The sequence below is a fragment of the Balaenoptera ricei genome, chromosome 16 (assembly GCF_028023285.1).
Source record: "Balaenoptera ricei isolate mBalRic1 chromosome 16, mBalRic1.hap2, whole genome shotgun sequence".
Classification (NCBI taxonomy): Eukaryota; Metazoa; Chordata; class Mammalia; order Artiodactyla; family Balaenopteridae; genus Balaenoptera; species Balaenoptera ricei.
The window spans coordinates 7,672,586-7,691,724 of NC_082654.1; the positions used below are offsets into that span (position 1 = coordinate 7,672,586).

The 19,139-nt window shown below is 63.2% G+C and overlaps 2 protein-coding genes across 10 annotated transcripts in view; one reads left to right on the plus strand and one right to left on the minus strand.

The window, feature by feature from the left end:
* Nucleotides 1–6,171, plus strand: part of FAM53B (family with sequence similarity 53 member B) — a 128,173-nt gene extending 122,002 nt beyond the window's left edge. For all 3 annotated transcript variants that reach the window (XM_059899518.1, XM_059899517.1, XM_059899520.1), the window contains exon 5: nucleotides 1,967–6,171. In XM_059899518.1, the coding sequence (XP_059755501.1) occupies nucleotides 1,967–2,329 (363 nt within the window). In that variant the 3' untranslated portion in view covers nucleotides 2,330–6,171. The remainder of the gene's footprint in view (nucleotides 1–1,966) is intronic.
* Nucleotides 1–19,139, minus strand: part of LHPP (phospholysine phosphohistidine inorganic pyrophosphate phosphatase) — a 155,747-nt gene that overhangs the window by 8,027 nt on the left and 128,581 nt on the right. For 2 of the 7 annotated variants that reach the window (XM_059899523.1, XM_059899524.1), the window contains exons 7-10: nucleotides 9,514–10,934; nucleotides 7,979–9,030; nucleotides 5,197–7,568; nucleotides 3,689–3,815 (exon numbers count right to left, since the gene is read on the minus strand). In XM_059899523.1, the coding sequence (XP_059755506.1) occupies nucleotides 10,838–10,934 (97 nt within the window). In that variant the 3' untranslated portion in view covers nucleotides 3,689–3,815; nucleotides 5,197–7,568; nucleotides 7,979–9,030; nucleotides 9,514–10,837. Of the gene's footprint in view, nucleotides 1–3,688; nucleotides 3,816–5,196; nucleotides 7,667–7,978; nucleotides 9,031–9,513; nucleotides 10,935–19,139 lie in introns of all 7 variants that reach the window. The other 5 variants (XM_059899526.1, XM_059899525.1, XM_059899528.1 and 2 more) reach the window with 5 other exon arrangements.

Here is a 19,139-nt window from a genome sequence, read left to right on the forward strand (position 1 = left end):
CTTTTGGCTGGCTCAGGTCTAGGCCAGTCAGGAGAGTGGCTGGGAGGCAGAAGGGGCCTCAGGGACCCTCCCGTCGCAGGCATCTGGGGCCTCTGCCCACACACGGCATTAGGTTTGTGTTCTGACCTGAGGACACGGAGGATCTTGGGGGCCGTTTTGCACGAGGAGCTGCCTCCGGCCCTCTGCTGTGGCAGCGGAGGGAACGTGCCCTGTGCGGACTGGGGCCTCAGCGAGCCCCACGTGGCCCAGGAGGGGCACCGCGAGGGTCCCCAGTCTGGCTCCCACCACGACCTGGGCCAGCATCTCAGGTCTGATTGGTGGCCCAGCCCTTCTTTCCTCAATCCCAGCGCCCCCCACCCCGCCAGTACCCCAGCCTCCCTGTCTCAGTTAATCAAAGGATTCCAAGACGAGCAAACCCATCAGAGCGGTTTCCGCCGTGGCGCCGGTGGGGACGGTGAGCGCGTGCACGGCAGGCCCGGCCACTTTCCTCCAGAGAGAGCGCCTTTCATTTTCCATCTGCCAAGCCTGTTGCAGCAGCTGGCCCGCTGTGACAGCCGGTGGTCACCTTTATTTCAAAGTGACATACAGACACTGCCGCCTGTGAAAGGACCGGGGCCCTCGGGACAGGCCTGTGACCTTGGCATTGGCAGACGTGCGGTGCTCCCCACGCCCCCGAGTCCCCAGCGTGTACAGGGAGGAAGCCAAAGCCCGGATTCCCTCCTGCTGCCTTCGACACACGTCTCTCCTGTCTCGTCCCGGGAAGGCACAGCACTGCTGCTGGTCCTGTTGGGGACCCGTGGGGCTGGGCCGTGGGCACCCTCGTCCGTACAGCTCTCCGTCCTGACTCTGTGCTCAGCCGTGAGAGCAGGTGTGTAGCTGAACCCATCTGTGTGCAGTGCCGGGCCTGCCCCCTCTTGTGAGTGGGTGGCCCCAAGCACCCTTGGGCCGTGTTCAAGCTCTGCCCACCACGGGCAGGCCCTAGGCTGCCTCCTCCAGGCTGGCCCCTTGCAGAGGCAGAGCCTGGCGGGTGCAGAGCCCTTGGCAGCCACGTTCTCTCATGGGGGGCTCAAAGGTCCTGTGGGACAGGCAGGGACCATCACTCGCCTCTTACAGATGAGGCAGCCGGGGCCTAGGGAGGCTGAGGGGTCTCTCCGCGGCCCCCAGCTGTGAGCCCGGCCCCTTCCCCAGCAGGGCTGCAGCATCCGTCACCTGAGTGCCTGTTGAGGGCACAGGAGCCCAGGGCTCAGGTGGAAACCGGCCCCCTGGGTGGCTGTGATGTGCACCATGTGGACGTCAACCCAACCCCCCTGGCCCATGTCCCCTCCTATCACGGCGAGAGGGTGGCATGGGCACCATGCCCCCTTTGTGCAGCAGTGCGGCCTGGCGGTGTTTCCGTTTGCGTCAGTAAATCCGCTCCTGCCGTGTTCTTCTAATGGCTAAAGAGGCTTCCCTTGTCTGAAAAGACATGCTTTATGGAACCCTTATCGCAGGGAATCTGGGTCACTTTCTTCTTTTCAATTTAACAGCGTGACGAGGACCGTTCATGTCACTGAATTTCTGCATGCGTCCGGATTGTTTTCTTCAGATAAAAATTCTAGAAGTGAAATTGCCTGATGAAGGGTTCAGATCCATTTTCAGAAAGGTTGTGTGTGAAGGGCTCTGGGCATGCCGGTACCCCCAGAACTGGGTGTTAGCAAGCTAGTCCTCTTTGCCAATTTGCAGATGAATAACTGCACCTCGCATTTTCTTTATTAACATGGTGTTCACTGGCCAGGGGTATTTCTTCATACGTTATCCTTGTCCTTGCCCAGGTCGGGGAGGAGGCCGGGACTTGGGTGGTCTTCTGCTGCCCGGCGGGCCCACCAGCAGATAGCCCCCGGGGCCTGGGCCTGGCTGGCTGGGGCGTGCGGTCCTTGGGTTCCAGGAACGTGACCCTGAGTGACGTGTGTGTCTGTCTCCCCCACAGAACTGTCAGACCTTCAGCAGCCTCAGCTGCCTGAGCGCAGGGACGGAGGACCGCGGCCCTCACAGCCCCTTCGCCCTCCACATCAGCAGTACCAGGTCCTGGACCGCCTTGCTCTCGGCCTCCGGCACGGGGGGCAGGACCCCTGCCGGGACCCCGATACCCGAGCCTCTGCCCCCGTCCCTGGACGACCACCCCGCCTGCCAGGAGGAGCCGTGCTGCGAGGAGGCGGGTGGCTGCGCCCTAGGCGAGGGCTGCGGCGGGCGTGGGGAGCCGGGCACGGCCTGGCGGGACCGCGGGGCCGTCCGCAATAGCCCCTGCTCCCTGGACGGCGAGCTGGACATTGAGCAGATAGAGAACAACTGAGGGGCCCCGGTCGGCGGCGGGGCGGGCAGGGCAGGGGGTGTGCTAGAATCCACGGGCCTCCCGCCCCCCGCTCCCGCCGGGCGCTGGGCGGGCCCCCTGGGGGAGCCCCACCCCTGGGCCTGATCAGCGCTTCCTGGAAGGCCTTGGGGCCCAGGAGCGAGCCCACCACCTCCCCAGACGCCGTCCCGCCCGCGGGGTCCTGGCCCAGCACCAGCCGCCTGGCCGGGCCCGCGGTGCAGGGTCTCAGCCTTTCACCAGCACCGCACCCACGCTCCGTGGAGCTGCCACGGCCGGGAGAGAAGCTTCTTGGTTTCGGTCGCCTTCCCCCTCTTTCCCATGGGACGTCGGCGCAAGCGTCCCAGCCGTCCCCGCTGGGCAGTCCCGTGGCGCTGCGGCAGGGCCGGCCCGCTCTACGCGCTGACCGCCGGCCCGGGTTTCCGCCCGGGCTCGGGTCCCTCCGCTGGGGTCACGGCCCTTCTCGGCCTCCTGCTCAGGTTCAGTGGGGGGGAGTCGGCCCACAGCGCCCTCCCTCCCTCAGTCGTATTCCGTGCCTTCTCTCCCAGGTCTCCAGCTTGGGGCCTGGGCGGGGTCGGGAGAGGCTTCCTTCCGTGGTGACACCAGAACCATTTAGCCTTAATGCCAAGTGCGGGGGACAGCGGCCCTGGGCTGCCGGGTGGCCTCCACATCTGGACTCTCAGGGTCCAGGGAACAACTCGGGGCGCTCGTTAGAGGCCGTCTAGTTGGGTAGACATTTGGTGGCTCTGTTGGCCGAAAAGGCAGAGCCACGAGCCCCTCCTGCGGCGTGGACGGCCTGGCCCCGGGCTCCCTGCCGCTCTGGGGGCTGCTCTGGCAGGGTCGGCAGCTGGCAGCCATTCTCCGTGACCAACCTGTCACGGAGTGTCAGGTGAGTGGAGCGATGTCACCATAAAAGGGCGACCTCTTGAAAACGTCCTCAGGAAGCAGGACTTCTGTGCAGGCACACAGCCCCAGGCCCCGCGCTCGTTTTGGGCCGGAGGGCGTCTGCTGGCCGCTCTGGGGCCCCGCCGCCTTCACGCGCAGGCTCGTTGTCGGTGGGCCGGGGAGCAGAGGGCGGCGAGTGCCTCTCCCCGCCGCAGGCATAGGGCGAGACGCGCGCGCACCCTCCCCGGCTCCGGACCCCCCGCCCCCCGGGGTTGCCGAGGAGCCCCGCCCCCCGACGTCTCCCTCCCAGACAGCTCCTCTCCAGCCCCGCGTGCACACGTGCCACCTGGGCTCTGCTGCCTTGGAATCTGGCTTTTAGCAGCTTGGCGCCTTCCTCAGACGATAGCAGTTGGGCCGGCTTGTGAGCGAGTCCCCTTTTTCCCGTGAGGCTGAACATACCTGCGCGTTCCCTGGAGCTCGCTGCCGCGACAGAGGCTCTCTCGGAGTCACTTTGCTCCTGCACTTCTGTTCACGGCGGATGCCTCACCGCGCAGGTCGAGTACAAGTGGCTCTCGCTTTCTTTCCACTGAGGAGAGAGACAGTACTTGGGAAACTTTACTTAAACCTTTACTTTTTTACATCAAAGGCGAGGGGGCTCCAGTTCTCATGTATACTTGGCTTTTCTTAAAAATCAGCCGTAAGATGCTTGCAGAAAACCCAGCTCCGCGGCCCCCCAAGACCGTGTGGAAAGCCTCAGGCTGTAGAGCGGGACGGGTGTGCGGGCGCTGGGCAGGCCCTCCGAAGGCACGTCCCCTGGGGAGCCTGGGGAGTCGGGCCAGGCAGCCGGCGGCCCTGGGTGCGCCTGATCCCCGCCTGGTGGCTCGTCGTCTTAGAGCTGATCCAGAGGAGGCTGGGGCAGCTGTTCGGTGGCGTCCAGTGACCAACGTATGAATTCACAGAGTACGTGCTGGCGCCTCACGGCCTCAGAAAGCCTGGGGTGGGAGGTGTTGACACCTGGCCCGCACCAAGAGTGGCCATAGAGGGCGCATGCAGGACAGCAGTCCTTCCTGGGGCAGGACAAGCAGGATCCCGCCTCCCTCACCCACCGAGAGGGGCGAGACTCAGCCAGGATGGGCCTTTCCTCGGGGCCGGGAGGGAAGGCACCTGGCGGTGGGTGGGTGTCACAGGCCTGTGGTGCAGGGGACTCCCTTGGACCCTGCCGGTCACCTCCCCCCTTCCCAGGCCTGGTGGCAGGGAAGGACAGGCAGTGGCCCCATCGTCCCCACCTCCCCGCAGGCTGGTCCTATCAACCCAAAAGGCAGAAGGGATCCCAGCCCAAGGCAGGGTTTGGCCCTCTCCAGCCGCCTCAGGCCTCTCTTGGCTGTTCCTGCCCCAACCGAAGCTCCTCGCCAAAGCCCACGACAGCAGCAGGGAGGGGAGAGGATGGCCAGTGACCCCTCTCAGAGAAAGAGATGGCCTTCCGGTGGCTTCCTGTCGGTCTTAATTGAAGAGAGCAGACCTCATCTAGAAGGTGCTGCCACGCTGCCAGAGGCCCATCTGTGCTCTGCTCCTCTGGCACCGGGAATTTGGTCTTGGAGGGAGGCTGCCTCTGACCCCAGGGGGCTGCCCCGGGGGGGCAGCAGGCGGCCTGGTGGGCCCCCCCAAGCCTCACTTCTGCGGGGGCCCCGCCTCTTGCAGCCCATGCACTCCTGCCTCTGAGGAAGTTGAGAGCCGGGAGGGAGGGCCGTGTCAGGCCGTCCGCGGCCCCGGGGGCCCTGAAGGACAAGAACGGGGTCGTGGATGGGGAGGGGGGCTTCCTGTCGCGGGGCATCCCTGCTCACTCCAGAGGGAGCGCCTGCTAGAGCCGCTGGACTCATGGGCTGCTGCCTGTGAGGGCCGGGCCGGGCCGGGGGCCAGGGCCACAGCCTCGCCGTTTACATTACCGCAAACCCTCTTGCCTTACTCACGGTGGAGGCCGGGGTCCGGCGCAGGGCCCACAGGCAGACACGACATCCAGGCCGCAGGAGAGCTTGTTCTGATCATGCATACGAATTTTCATTCTCAGAAAGCCTTACTTTTCAGCAAAATTTTTGTAGCAGGAAAGTCTTGTGAATTTGTACGCGGAAAGAAAATTTAAATAAAGGAAAAGTCCACCTTAGAAAAAAAACAAACCCAACATCCAAATGGGTCTCCAGGCAGGGTTGGCGTGTGCGTTTCCGCACTCCGGCTGGCACTGCCGGGGGCCTCAGCGCAAGCCTTGGATGCCCCGCCGCGGGCTCAAGTCGCGTGTGCTCTGGCCTTGGGGCCGGTCACCCAAACGATGACCGCTTCAGGCCCCGCGGCCTGGGGCGCGAGCGGTCCCCCCCCTGCTCCGGGCGCTGGGGCGGCAGCCCGGCCAGGGCGGTGCCTCCGTGTAGGCAGTTGTGCCACGTCTTGCCACGGCCACACAGTTGGCCAGACCCCTCCCATTGGTGCCAGAGAAAACCATTCCTCTTGAAAGAGAAGAGAAAAAGATTAAAAAAAAAAAAAAAGAAAAAAAATCCCAGACCGCAGCAGAGATCTTGTAGCCTAGGTAGGATAGTCTGACCTTCTAGCATAGTCTCTTTGGCAAAGAAATTGTGTTTCAGTGCGGGGGGGGCGATGTCCCGGGGCGCGGGGACGGCGAGTCGGCGGTCTCTGGGGCCGTGTGCGCTTTCCCAGCTGTACCTCGTGGGCACTGGGGAGCCTCAGGAAGTGTGGCGGCCAGGACGGGCAGTGTTGGGCCAGGCCCCTGCCCGGGGCGAAGCGCTGGGTGCAGAGGCGCTGGGTCTGTCCCCACCTCCACCCACCGCAGCCTGTCCTCCGCACGGGCCGCGACTGTCTTGCACTAGAGCCGCTCTAGTCTCTCAGGAATTTGCTTGTTACTTTTACTGTGTAAATAAAGCTTCCTGGTTCAATACCCAGCTGCTGGGAGCCGGCTGTGTGCTTTCTGTTGGGTGTGGCAGATCGGAGGGTCCCCCCTCTGCCTTTGGGACCCTTCGTTCTGGACTGGCACGGGCAGAGCCTGGGCCCTTCTGTCCCCTCCGAGCCTCAGGGTCAGGTCTATAAAACGGGGCTAGTGGACATCTCAGAGCTGTCGAGAGGCTCAGGTGCAGGAGGCTGTGAGCGACCACGACGGGGGTGCTGGCCACTGCCACGGCTGTGATCCCGGGGGTGCCCAGCACCGTGGCAGGCAGTACCTGTGTGTTCCGGGTGGAGATGCCTGCCAGGCAAGGCCACGCAGCAGTTGCTCCAGGGTGCACTGCTGCAGGGCGCCTGGCCTGGAGCCCTGGGGGCCTGCGGGGCCCCCCGCCCACCAGGGTAGCCAGGGAGGGGGCGCACGCTGGGACCCCACGCTCCTCGGAGGGCAGCACGGCTCGGATCTGTGCTGCTCGCGCCGAGGGGTCGCCAGCGCTCACAGCTCAGCTCAGAGTGGGCTCCAGGGCACACGGTCCCTGTGCCTGGCCCTCAAGTCAGGGACCCCTCGCTAACCAAGCTCAGGAGACCAGGATGTTTGCAGCCTCGAGGACAGGCTTAGGGAGGCTTCTGTCATTTCTATAACCCAAGGTTGGCCCACATCATCTGACCGCAGAGGTTTTGCCTGGAGATCTATTAGGTCCTGAGGGCATGCGCCCTCTGGGAACGAGACACAAGAGCACCCCGTCCAGACTGTTCTTGTTTTCGCTTTAGCAGCTGTTCCTTATTCAAACAAAAAGTTCACGAAGCAGGTGAAGCAAGGCTGCTATGGCTGAGGGTGGGGGTGAGAGGAGCAGCCTTGCAGCCCCGAAGCCCAGGGGCCCCGGGACCCGGCCTCACGTCCCCCATGACCGGCAGGGGAGGCTTCCACAGAGTGGCCCCGGATGGACCTACAGCCCTGATAGCTCCTTACCTGCCCCCCCTCAGGTGACAACCCTGGCTGTGCTCGGGTCTGGATCTGGGTCTGGCGCCGGCCCTGCTGTCGGGGCATGGCCCGGATGGAGCAGAATCTCCCCGGCTCAGCTCACCCAGTGGTGCCTCCCCTGTGGCAGGGGGAGGACACCGTCTCGGGCACAGGCCCTGGGGCTCACTGGGCAGCAGCTCAAACGCCCTGCCGTTGGGTCCGGCTGCAGGTCTCTGGACCTGGCCCCGCTGTGGACCGCCTGCAGCTGACACGGGCGCCGTCTGTGGGCCACCAGGACATACGCTGGCTCCAGGCAGCCTCCTCATATGCAGACGGGGCTTGTAACGCTCTCGGGGCTTAAATGAGAGAATCAACACCAAAGAACCCCCAGTACCACACTAGACAGTACAATCCAGACTGTGTTAAAACATTTATCTCCACCTGGAAAGAGGGGTGAAAGGAAATGCATCCAGATATTAACAGTGGTCAGGCTCTGAGTGACTTGTGTGGTTTCTTTGTAAACTTTTCTGTTAATGTTCCTATAGTAAAACATATTGCTTTTATAATCTTATTTTTTTAAAAAATCAAAACTTAAGAAAAAATGAGATGATACAAAGTGTCCAGTATGTTTATCATCTAAAGCGGGACAGTTCTGAGTGGGAAAGCGGGACCTAGTGGATACTCACGCTGGGTGGGAGGTGGCACCGTGAGCACCCAGCAGGCACCCACGCGTGTCCCTCCCAGCGTCCCCACCCCTGTGCCCCTTCTTCCTGCCGCTGCCCGCCCGCTTCCCCGAGAGGGGCAGGCGTGGCCCAGTGGGTAGGCCAGGCCTTTGCAGGGACCTCGTTCACCTGATCTGAGGAGGAGAGAAGCGCCGCAGCTGTCTGGGCCCCATGGTGGGCACACACCTGCCGGTGAGGACTCGGACCCCTCAGCCTGGCTCCCAGCTCCCGGCAGGGCAGCGAGAGGATGATGTGGATGTCCTCCTGGTGCCACGCCCCTCTCCTCTCCCGTGTGTGTTTGGCTGGAGCCGCCATTGCCCTGCCCCAGGGTCAGCCTGGGACTTTCTTGGGACCCGGATCCAGCCAGGCCTGGACTTGGAAGCCTCGTAGATGATAAACTCTTGCTGGATTAACCCAGTTTGAATCGGGTTTTCACGCAGGGCTGGTACCGTGTGGACGCTTGAGTTGGGAGATCTGGGGGTAGGTGAGGCCCTTGTGCCCCCGTCCTGCCCTCTTCTCCGCCCCACCCGTCCCTACCCCTTCCAGCAGCTCTGCTGGGTGCCCCCAGAGCCTGGAGTGTCTGCTGGGCCTGTGGCAGATCTGGGACGCGTCTCCTGACCACAGACAGGTTCTCAGGCCACTGCCAGCCCTGAACTCCAGCCCTACCCGTGGCCTGTGGTTCCGTCGATCTCTGGCCTGAGAACTGTCCTGCTTGGGGGTGGGGAAGGAGGGTGGGCATCAGGCCAGGGCCCGACAGCTGGAAGGACCCAGGGGTGAGGTAGGTCATCCTCACTTCTGGGCAGCCCCCGGCGCGGCAGCAGGACAGGGGTCAGCATCCCCAGCGGGGCGATGGGGCACCCTGGCCTGGCCGGGCCTGGTCCCCGGCAGGGCTCAGGGAAGGATGAGATAGCTGAGGCTCGGGGGTACATGGCGCCCCCAGAGTAGGGCTGGACCTCAATCCCGAGGCACATTTCATCTCCACTGGGAGGATGCCAGGGCGCTCCTCGCCTGGAAAGTCACAGCCACCGGGGCCACCGCAGGTCATCCCCTGTGGAGGGATCGTGGAAGGGACTAGAAAGGGCATGGGATGCAGGGTCAGACCTTGATTTGAGCCTCGGCTCTGCCCTTGCCAGCCGTCAGCCCGTAGGCAAGTCAGTTTCTCCGCACCTCAGGTTCCTTATCTGTAAAATGGGGAGATGACAGTGTCCACAGAACCCACAGCTCGGTGGGGGGGGCAGCGTGTTCTCTGCCCAAAGCAGGGGTCTGCGCCTGCTGCCCCTCTGAGTCCCTCTCCGTCCTCACTCCCGGGCAGCAGCTCGCAAGGGGAGGCTCCGCTTGTCCATGGAGAGCGGGACCCCCGGCCTCCTTCCTCCAGAACCACACTGCCCTGCCTGCAAGCCCCTGCCGAGGACAGCAGGCAAGGGCAGCCCACGAAAAAGGAAAGAAAGACAAGAGGGAACAAACCCAACACAAGGCTGCAGGCCCATCCGCGCACAGTCGCCTCCCGAGCCCCGGTGCCTGCTGCCCGCGCCGCGCTGGTCACCTGAGCTGGGATTAGGGGACTCCATCCAGGAGCAGCCCATCTGCATATTTTCCAGCTAACAGGCCAAACGCCCCTCCTCCCTCGCAAGCCAATGACCCGAGCCTGGCCGGTGGCCTCTCACCTTGATGGAAAGACTCAGCCACCACCATTTCTTCGTAATCCTGATTTAACAGCGGCCGGCCTGGCGGGCAAGGCCTGGGGACCGCACAGCCCCCCGCCGGCCCTGGGCTCCCGTGCTGGGGACTCAGGTTCAGGGCCAAGCGTTTTATCATCATCTGCCTTCGTTTAATGGAAATCCTGTTACGGAAGACTCACGACTTCTTTTCATGAGGAGTCTCCCAAGATTTGTCAGTGGGTTCTGGATGGATTTGGGGAGAAACAGAGCATTCAAGTTATCTGTTCTGCTGATTGAGGCTGAAACCTGAAACTCGGGCTGTGAGTGAATCTGGGAAGCCCGCGGCTCACCGCCCGCCACCTTGGGCCGCTGCGTGAGGGAAGGCCCACGCTTGCCCCGTCCACCTGGTCCCGTGGGGCCTCAGTTTCCCCCTCCATTAAACAAAGGGCTTGAGGCAGGCGAGGTGTCTCCGGGCCCTGGCCCCCTGATGTGCAGGGGCTCAAGTCCAGGGCAGGATCAGGGACGGTGCCTCCTCCCCGCCGCCCGCCCCGCAGAGTCAGAGCCAGAGTCACCGCAGGTCAGGGCAGAGTTGATTTAACCGTTAGTTTCCTGGATGTGACACGTTCAAGTCTATCGAGTTAAGGCTCCAGAAGCTACCCTCCACCTGCCACCCGGATTCCAGAGGTTACAATTCTCGCTCTGAAGGACGGCAGTCGTTAAAGTGCCCCTGGGAGCCGCTCCATTTGGGCTCCAGAGGTGACTTGGGATAGGAAAGGCGGGCTGCATTGTTTGGGGGGTTCGTGGGGAGCGCTGAGCGGTCCCTCTGACACCAGGGGAGGGCAGGGGCCGCTGGGCAGTCCCGGGGAGGCTGGCTCGGCTCTGGCTGCAAGGACTATGCTCGGGGGTCCCCGCTTTCTCCAGGCGCCTCCCTAAAACTCAAGTGCGGCTTGATAAGAGGCAGTGGGCAAACGCCGGAGTCCGATTCGGTAGCGCATTGAAAGGACTGGCCGACGGGAGAGAGAATGGGTTTGGGGATTCAACAGATGTGCCCCACCTCTTGACTTCACTAGGGAAGCACAGGCAGGGGATGGGCCAGCAGGTGGGGATCAAACTTCGCCCAGGAGGCTGGGAGATGTGACCGGAGAGGAGGAGGGAAGGGGGGTCGGCAGAGGGAGACAGAGGAGAGGGGCTGGTGGCTCAGGGGCAGGGCAGCCCAGAACTGCCTGGCTGGCACCCTCTCACTTGCCCATCCAGGGCAGAGGGCAGTGCCTCGGATGGTCTGGGCACAGGGGAGGGTGGCAGGAGGCTAGGGGCCCTCCCAGAAGGCCTGTCACTTGTCCGCATGCTGCAGCAGCAGGTCCACAGCCTCCGCAAGGTTGTCCACATACCCATCAGCCTTTACTTCCGGGTGGTGCTCGTCACTGGGCCTGCAGAGGGCAGGACCGTAGGTTAGTGGATCCGTAAGCCCAAGGTGACCCCTCCGAAGCCGCTGCCTCCCAGCATCTAGCACAGGCCTGGCCTTGCCCTCGGGAGACTTGCAGGCCCTTCTGTGCCCCATCAGGCAGGCTGGTCTTGGCCAACGGCTGTGCCTGTCCTCCCCACGCCCCAGGCCCGGCCACCGCAACTCCAGAGCACGCACACCTCCCTCCTGACTGTCCGTCCACCTAGACTCCCCCCTGTGCCCCTCCCGTTGGAAGCTTGCTCGGAGCCCCGTGGCGGTGACCACCGGCCCCTGCTCCGTCCGTGCTGCCAGCAGAAGCATCACGCCTCTGCGAGTAGGGCCCTGAGTTCAGTCCTTCTCTGAGTTTCCTGCCCAAACCCCGGGGGGCTCATGTGCCATCAGCTCAGCTCCCTCAGAGGCTGCTCCCACCCAGCAGGGGAAGCCTCCCGGCAAAGCTGCTCTCCGGCTGAGATTTGGGGGGCTAGAAGCTCCCAAAGCCTTCATCCATCCCCTGCTGTATTCCCCGAGGTCCCGCTGGATGCTGAGGACCAGGGGAGCGAGACCACACGATGCGCGTGGATGCCTGTGGGGTCCGTGCAGCACCAAGGGGACCCCGGGGGGGTGCTCCATGGCGGGGGGCTGCGGGCTGAGTCCTGAAGCAGAGCAGGGCTCCAGGTGGACACATGGAGGGGGAGGGGCTCGGGGTGGGCTCCAGGGAACGTCCCCCAGAGTCTTGACAGTTGCGGGAGGAACTGGGACCTCATCCCGGGGGCCGGGGGCAGCCTGGAGGGCTGTGAACCGGAGCGTGGGGTCCTGGTGACAGGAAGGGCCGCCCCACCGCTCGCGGGCTGGAGCTCGGCGGGGGTAGGGGCCACTCCGATTACCCCAAGGTCTGACCCAAACGTCCTGGGAAAGCACAAGGCGCCCTCCCAGCACCGGGCCTCCACCTCGGAAGCTCCCACCCTGGCCTGGAAGGAAGTGGTTGAAGTTGGCTCTGACACCATCGTTAAAGTCAAGTTGCCCCTTTGAAGGGTTTGGCATCTATGAAGCTCGTGACCCTAAAATGCTGTCCTGGGCAACGGCACCTTTTCTTTTAAAGACCTTGCAGCCCAGGAGCCTAGAGGCCCCCTCCCCAGGGGCTGCTGAGGCCTGGGACCTGGGCAGGGGTGTAGGGGGAGGGAAGTGTGGATACCCCTTATGACCGAGGAGGGCCCACCTTTCACTCTGCCCGGTCCCCCTTCCTGCTGTAGTCCCCAGGCACGGCCCTCCCGCGTCTCACATCATGTTCTCCTTCCATCCTCGGGGAGGAGGCAGGTGCCCCCCTCTGACAGGTGAGGAAATGGGGGGAGGCCGCAGCGGGGGCAGAGCCGGCATCAGACCCGATTCCTCTGATTCCCAGCGGTACTCTGGGTGCCAGAGCCTCCGAGGGCATGCACGGCCACAGGACGCTCCCACCCCCTCCAGGAAGGTCACAGTGGGCAGCGCCCCCTCCACGCAGAGGCCACCTACAGATGCCAGGGCCGGCAGGCATCGCTCCTCTGGTCTTCTCGAGTGTGGCCACCCTGCGGCTCAGGGATCGACACACTCACAGACAGGTGCCGCGGAGGGTACGTGACTCCCCCGAGGGGTGAGGCCCCAAACATGAGCCCTGGGGACAAGACAAGGGGACGAGTGCACAGGGACCCTCACCGCCACCCACAGGATCCGCAACTCTCTCGTGGCAGTGGAGGTATTTTAAGGGATCGTTATTTCGTTCTTGCCAGATCCAGACAATCTAGTGAACATGGGAATCTAAGATCCACGTTATTCTGCAGCAGTGCTGAAATACTCACTTGTTAATAGGGGAAGGTTGTATGTGGCACACACTCTGGAAAACCATGTGGGTACCTACTTGTGACACACAATTCCACTCCTAGGTATGCAACACAGCAAAAGCGCATCAACATGTTCACCAAAGACATGTACTAGAATGTTCCAAACAGCTTCAGTCGCAATAGCAAAAAGGCAGAAACTGCACAAATGTCCATCAGCGGGAGAACAGGGAGACAGAGGGTGGCACGTGCACGCGTCAGAACAGCACAGGACACCACCACCCGCAGTGAATCACCTGCCACGCTGCAGTGTCTCTCCACCGCCCCCCACAGACACCACGACGGGCAGAAGGACCAGGCGCGAAGAACCCAGACCAGACGACCTGCTTGTTATCAGGTTCGGGAACGGGTACACCAGCCTCCCGTGCAGAGGCCAGAAGATGGTTCCTTCCTGGGGGAACGGGATGGGGGTGCTGGCAGTGTTCTAGATCTTGCCCTGGGTGGTGATTACAGGGGTGGCACATGGAGGAAAATGCATCACATTCTTCATTTTCAGTGCACTTTGTATGCACATAAACATGCATATGTAACATACTCTTGAGGTATATGTTATACCTCGAAAATTTAATTAAAAAGGTCGCATATAATCTCACATATACAAGGTGTCTATTTCCCATCACTGCGGCTATTCTCTACGGCCTACGGGTCAAATTCCTCTGGCAGCCTGTTTTTGTACAACCCTTGAGCTAAGAATGGTTTTCATATTTTTAAAACTTTGTAAAAAGAAGAAAATGTGCAACAGAGACCACAGGCGGCCTGCGAGCCTCAGCCAGCTGCCCCCTGGGCCTCTGCAGCAAAGGCCTGGGGAGCCCTGGTCCCGGCCGTCCACCCTCCGTGGGCCCCTTCCTTTCGGTCCTCCCAGGGGTGGGCGCTCACGGCCTCCCGGCCACCCAGGGGCTCTGTGGACAGCCCTTCCTGCGGGAGGGTCCTCCTCCTTGGGAACCCAGGCCTTCCTGGTGTGCAGACAACCCCTCCCCTGTACAGACTGAGGGGTGCCCCCTCCCTCAGGTCCTTCCGAAGCAGGTAGGGGAGGGGATACTCCTCTGGGCGGCTCCACCTGAGAGGGGCCGGCCCGGCCCAGGGCACAGCGAGCTGGGCTGGCAGGTGGGCAGGAGGCGCCCTCTGAGAAATGGAGACGGAGCACCAGAATGGGCAGTAAACCCACCCCTGGCAAACCATCTCTGCCTCAGTTTGCTCATCTGTGCCCTGAGCATAACAGGCTCCACCCCTCACCCACCTGGTGACCCTGGGAGAGCACACACACCTCCATGCCGCGGCGGCCCTGTCTCTAGATGAAGGTAACCCCGGGAGAAGCGCGGGAGACACGCAAGGTTGGAGGGGCCCCGCAGGCCTCGTGCGGGCGTTCAGCACGGTGATCACGACCAGTGAGGACGCAGCCAGCCGTCGGGAGGGCACTGTGTGCTGGGCAGGGAGACTGGCCAGGACTCGGCCTTGGGCCCTGCCCTGGGCACACAGGCTGCTGGGGGGACAGACAGATGGGACACACGGATACACATCAGCATCCGAGGCGCAGGGAAGACAGTGAGTTTGGTGGGTGGGATGGGCGTGTGTAACCACAGGCATTGCTAGCAGGAGGGGCAGGGAGGCCAGGACCCTAGGGGACGTCCCAATGGCGGTACCAGCGCCCTGGCCCCCTCGCCCCTGGTCTTGCCTCGTGCTGGCCTGTGTGCGTGAGGCTGCAGCCCTGCATGGCCCGGGCTGCGCCCTTATGGGTCTCCCTCAGCTGCCCCTGGGGCTGGAGGGCAGCCCCGAGGCCCGGCTCCCCGACGGGGCGGTGCCCCAGCCACCACTCAGCAAGGGGTTGTCAGGGGAGGGGGACATCTTCAGGCTGCACCTGCCCAGGCGCTGACACCCTTGTCCCCGCTCTGTGCCCCCTCCCACCAGTTCCCATCAGATTCCTGACTCTTCTCTCCTCGACAGTGAGGCCAGTGGCTGCTCAAAGAACCGGAACTTCTCCCAGCAAACCCCACCCCCACCCCGATTCGTCATCCCCGTCATCCCCTGGGCGGCTGGCCCAGGACTGTCCTCCTCGGACCTTCACTGGCCCTTGGGGCCAGGTTTACTGTCCAGTCAAACGAACTCCACCCCAAGAGGGAAGAAGAAATCCGCCCATAAAAGAAGATGCTTCATAATGAGATTCAAGGCGGCCCCACTCAGCATACGGTACCGAGCTGAACGGGTACGTGGCTAATTACGTTTAATTACATATCATTTAAATTCAAGAATCCATTAAAAGAAAGGATAGCATTAGCAGCCGGCCACTGTTTGCCAACACACAGAGGAAATCGTGGACTTCTGTGTCTTAATTACGTGACACTGTTGTGGGCTGTGGCTCTCAGGGAGCCGGGGTACACGGAGGGGACTCATCCTGGGCCCGCCCCCCTCGAAGCCCCCGAGGCAGCAATGTATGGCCTAACTGGGCAGGAGAGCCTTCCACTGCACGCTGGCCAGTGACCTGCAACCACGGGGCCTCAAAGACGTCACACTACAGAAGCTGAACCAAGACACCCAGCAAAGACATGCCCTTTGGCAGTGGGAACGGAAACACAGGGTAATGGACAAAGGGGCCAAGAGACCCCCCTGGCTTTGGGCAGGCCCTGCCAGGACAGGGCTGCACGCGTGGGGAAGGAAGGGGAGAGGCGGGCACAGCTGGGCCGGGAGGGCTGAGACGGGAGCGGGGAAGAGACAGACAGGCAGACAGAGGACACAGAGAGACACACACACTCAGGAAGAGAGACGGAGGGAGGGAGGGAAGAGAGACGGTCAGACAGGCAGAGAGCGGGGAGCAAACAGAGCAGCAGGGGAAAGAAGGTGGGAGAGAGCAGGGGGCAGAGAGACACACGGAGGGAGAGGAGCAGAGAGAGGGATGGAGGGAAGGAAGCGAGAAAGAGAAACAGAAGGGAGGAGAAAGAGAGCACATAAAGGTGGGGAGCAGACACCAGAGTCTCCCGGGCAGAGAGCGGGCTGTGCCCTGATCACCCCTCCGCCCCACTGGGACTTAGGAGAAGCCCCCTCTCCCTGCACCCACAGGCTCAGCCGAGGCTCGGCCGGGCCCCCCATGGGGGTCACGGCTGCGCCTCCCCTGCCCCAGGCCCACACAGGGTGGGCTCCCTGCTCTGTCCCCAACCAGCTGTCTCTTCACTTCCCTGAGCCTCATTTTCCCCATCTGTAAGGTGGGCATATGGCCTGGCTCTCAGGGTCACTCTGAGAATGAAGCACCTGGCACCTCGCCTGCACGTGCCAGCCCTCGAGCCGACGCCAGGGTCGGCCTCCTGCCCTCCGCCCTCGGCCCTCCCAGGGCTCACTGTCCAGACCCACACCCACAATCGTGACCAGGGCTGGGAAGGGAAGAAAAAGGTGCGGGGTCTGAGGGAATTTACGGGGGGATGTGCGGGGGTCAGGGAAGCTTCTGGAGAAAGGTGCATGAGGCTGGATCCCTGCCCCCGCCATCCATTTGAGCACCGCCCTCAGGTCCCTCCCCAAAGTTGGAGGCAGAGGCAGGTTCCCTGGGTGCGTGGATGGCTGAGGGGCAGCAGATGCCTCTGCTCTCCTGGGCTCCTTGTGTGGGCAGTGTCCAGGGGTCTCCCCGGCTGAGTCTGAGCCTGGGGACCTGTGCGGATCCTCCCCCTCTTGTCAACAGCTCCCACCTCTCCCTGTGTAAACTCTGCTGTGGCTCCCCATCACCCATGTCACAGCCCAGCTCCTCAGCAAAGCAGACAAGTCCGTCCTAACTGGGTGTCCTCCCAGTCACCCAGGGTCCAGGGCCCACTGCTCTTCAGACATTCCACGCTCTCCCACACCTCTGTCCATGCTACGTCCTGGAATAGCATGACCACTAGGTCCTGCTCCACCTGCAAACTCCTATTCATCCTTCAAAGCCTCACCCACTTGTTCCCATCTCCAACTCTATGCTCCCTGGCGAGCTGCTCTCTTTTCTGAGCACCAAGAACTTGCCCGCCCCCGCCGAACACTCGTACCATTCTGGCTGGGCACCAGCTGACCTGGGCTGCCTAGAGGGAGGGGCCAGGCTTCCTGCACCAGTGGCTGCCCACACAGGCACCCAGGAAGTGTCTGCCGACCAGTAAATGAACAAAGGCCCCCACCCAGCAGGGCGCCGCCTGTCATTAGTTATTCCACCCCCTCATGGCCCTTGAGCCGGGGGAAGGAGGGAATGACAGAGGCAGAGAACAAGGCCAATCTGTGTCGGCCTGGACGGCCTCACAGGGACGATCTTTGTACCAGCCCAAGGAAAATGGCAGCTGGACGCCCAGCAAGGACCATCTCCATGCCCACCTGGCTCCGCCGACTGAGGGGACACAGGTGCAGCCTCTCCCCGTGAAGTTCTTGAGGAGACAGTGCCGCCCACCACCAGCTCCCCACCTGGTGTGCTCCAGGGCAGGGCCGGGCAGAGGCTCCTGAGACCGGAGGCCACGGCACTGCCCGCACAGGGAGGGGCATGCGTCCTTGTCCCGACTGTTATCCAAGGGCCGGCCGCACCCCTGGTGGCTGAGGGCCGGGCACTGGGGCAGGCTGACCACGTGGATTCAGGGAACCGGGCCCTGGCTCTGGGAGGGTGACGCCACCGAGACTGACGCCAACTCCGGGCTGTGCTGACGAAGTTGGAGAAAAAGGACAGAGGGCTTGGATTCACATGGGGCCGGAGGTGACGAGGCTGGGCCGAGGGCGTCTTTCCATCTGAGCCCCAGGAGTCCCAGAGCCAGGGCCCGAGTGCTTGTTTCTAAGACGGTACAGGCCAGAGCATGGCCTCCGGCAAACGCCCGGGGGAGGGTGCCTGGGATCTGCCACCTCCCGCCCTCATCCACGCTTTTCTGAAGGCTGATTATGGGATACCTGCCACCAGCTGTGGCCCAAACGTGAGACCTGTGGCATGGGGCTTCCTGCCGTCCACCTGCTGGCCCAGGATGCTCACTGTCAAGACGGCAGCTTGCTGGGACCCAGCGGGGCAGCCAGCGATCCCCGGCCTGAGCTGGCTGCTGGCAGGTGCCACCTCGCAGTGGGGTGGCCAGGAAGGTGCTCACTGCCACAGATCTCAGAGGCGGAGCAGGGCGGGCGGGGCAGGCCCGGGCCTGGGCAGACACCCCGGGCGCCTCCGGGAACCGCTGTTCCTGCTGCTGACGCAGAAACCTACGCAGGAGCTGCTCCCCGAGGAGCCCACGCCCCATTCTGCTGAGGTCCGCTGAGCCCTGCTGCACAAGGGGGCTCTGACCCAGCCCTGCTCGCAGGGAGGCCAGCCCGGAGACGAGGACCCAGGCCCTGTGCCGTCCTGCCTGGACCGGTCATCAGCTCTAGCCTCAGTTCCCTGTCCTCACTCGGAAACCTGCTCAGGCCTCAGGCCTGTGTCCCCCAGCCCCACCCACCAGACCCTCGGCTCCCACCGCCCACCCTCAGACCACGTGCCTGGGCCCAGACTCGGCCCAACACCTGGGACAGGCCAGTCTGGAGCCCCCGAGCCCCACCTGGGGACCCTGCAACCCGGGGCCCCTCCTGCCACTGATGGGAGAGACCTGCCCTCCCTCCGCCCAACCGGCTCACGCAGACGGGCACTTCTTGGGATGCTTTAAAATCACAGAGGGGGAAAAATACTGAAATAAAAACCCAGGCCTAGGATAGTCCTCGCCTCAGGCCCCTCTGAGGGCCACGGTTCCCCGGCCTGGAAAGGGAATGGGGACACACTTCTGTCGCCTGGGATCCCCCTTGAGGTCAGAGCTCTGCCAGGGGAGGTGGCCGCACCCCAGAGCTCCCTTTCCTGGTGGGCGCCTGGGCCTCTCCCGTCAGTCTGGCTGTCTGCTCATCTGTAACGGGCAGGGGTGGGGAAGGGGGAGAAGTAAGCTTCCCCCAGAGCACCCCCTCCCCCGGGAGTTTCTGTGCAAATGAGAAAGAGGTGCGCCCTGGTGAGCCGGGCCCCTCACGGAACTAACAGTGGAGGCTCCAGCCGCCAGGGGACATCAGCCGGGGCGGGGACAGGGGCATCGCAGGTTGGCTGCCTCCCCCTCCCTCCAGCCTCTGATGGGAGGAGGATCTAAAGATGGGGGAGGGTTCCTGTGCCCCCAGCTGGGAGACACACTCTCCTTGCAAGTGCACGTGGGGCCTGGGGTGGGCCAGGGTACTACCCAGAGAGAGGGGAGGGCCACGTCTGTGTGTTCCACCTTGCAGCCTGGGCGGTCCCGGGATGCCCCTTTCCTTCAGGCAGGTGGCGCCCCAGGGCCCAGAACCCCACCCTGGCTGACCCATCCTCCAGCTGGGAAGGACCAGGAGTCTCTCCCACCAGGAGGAGGCAC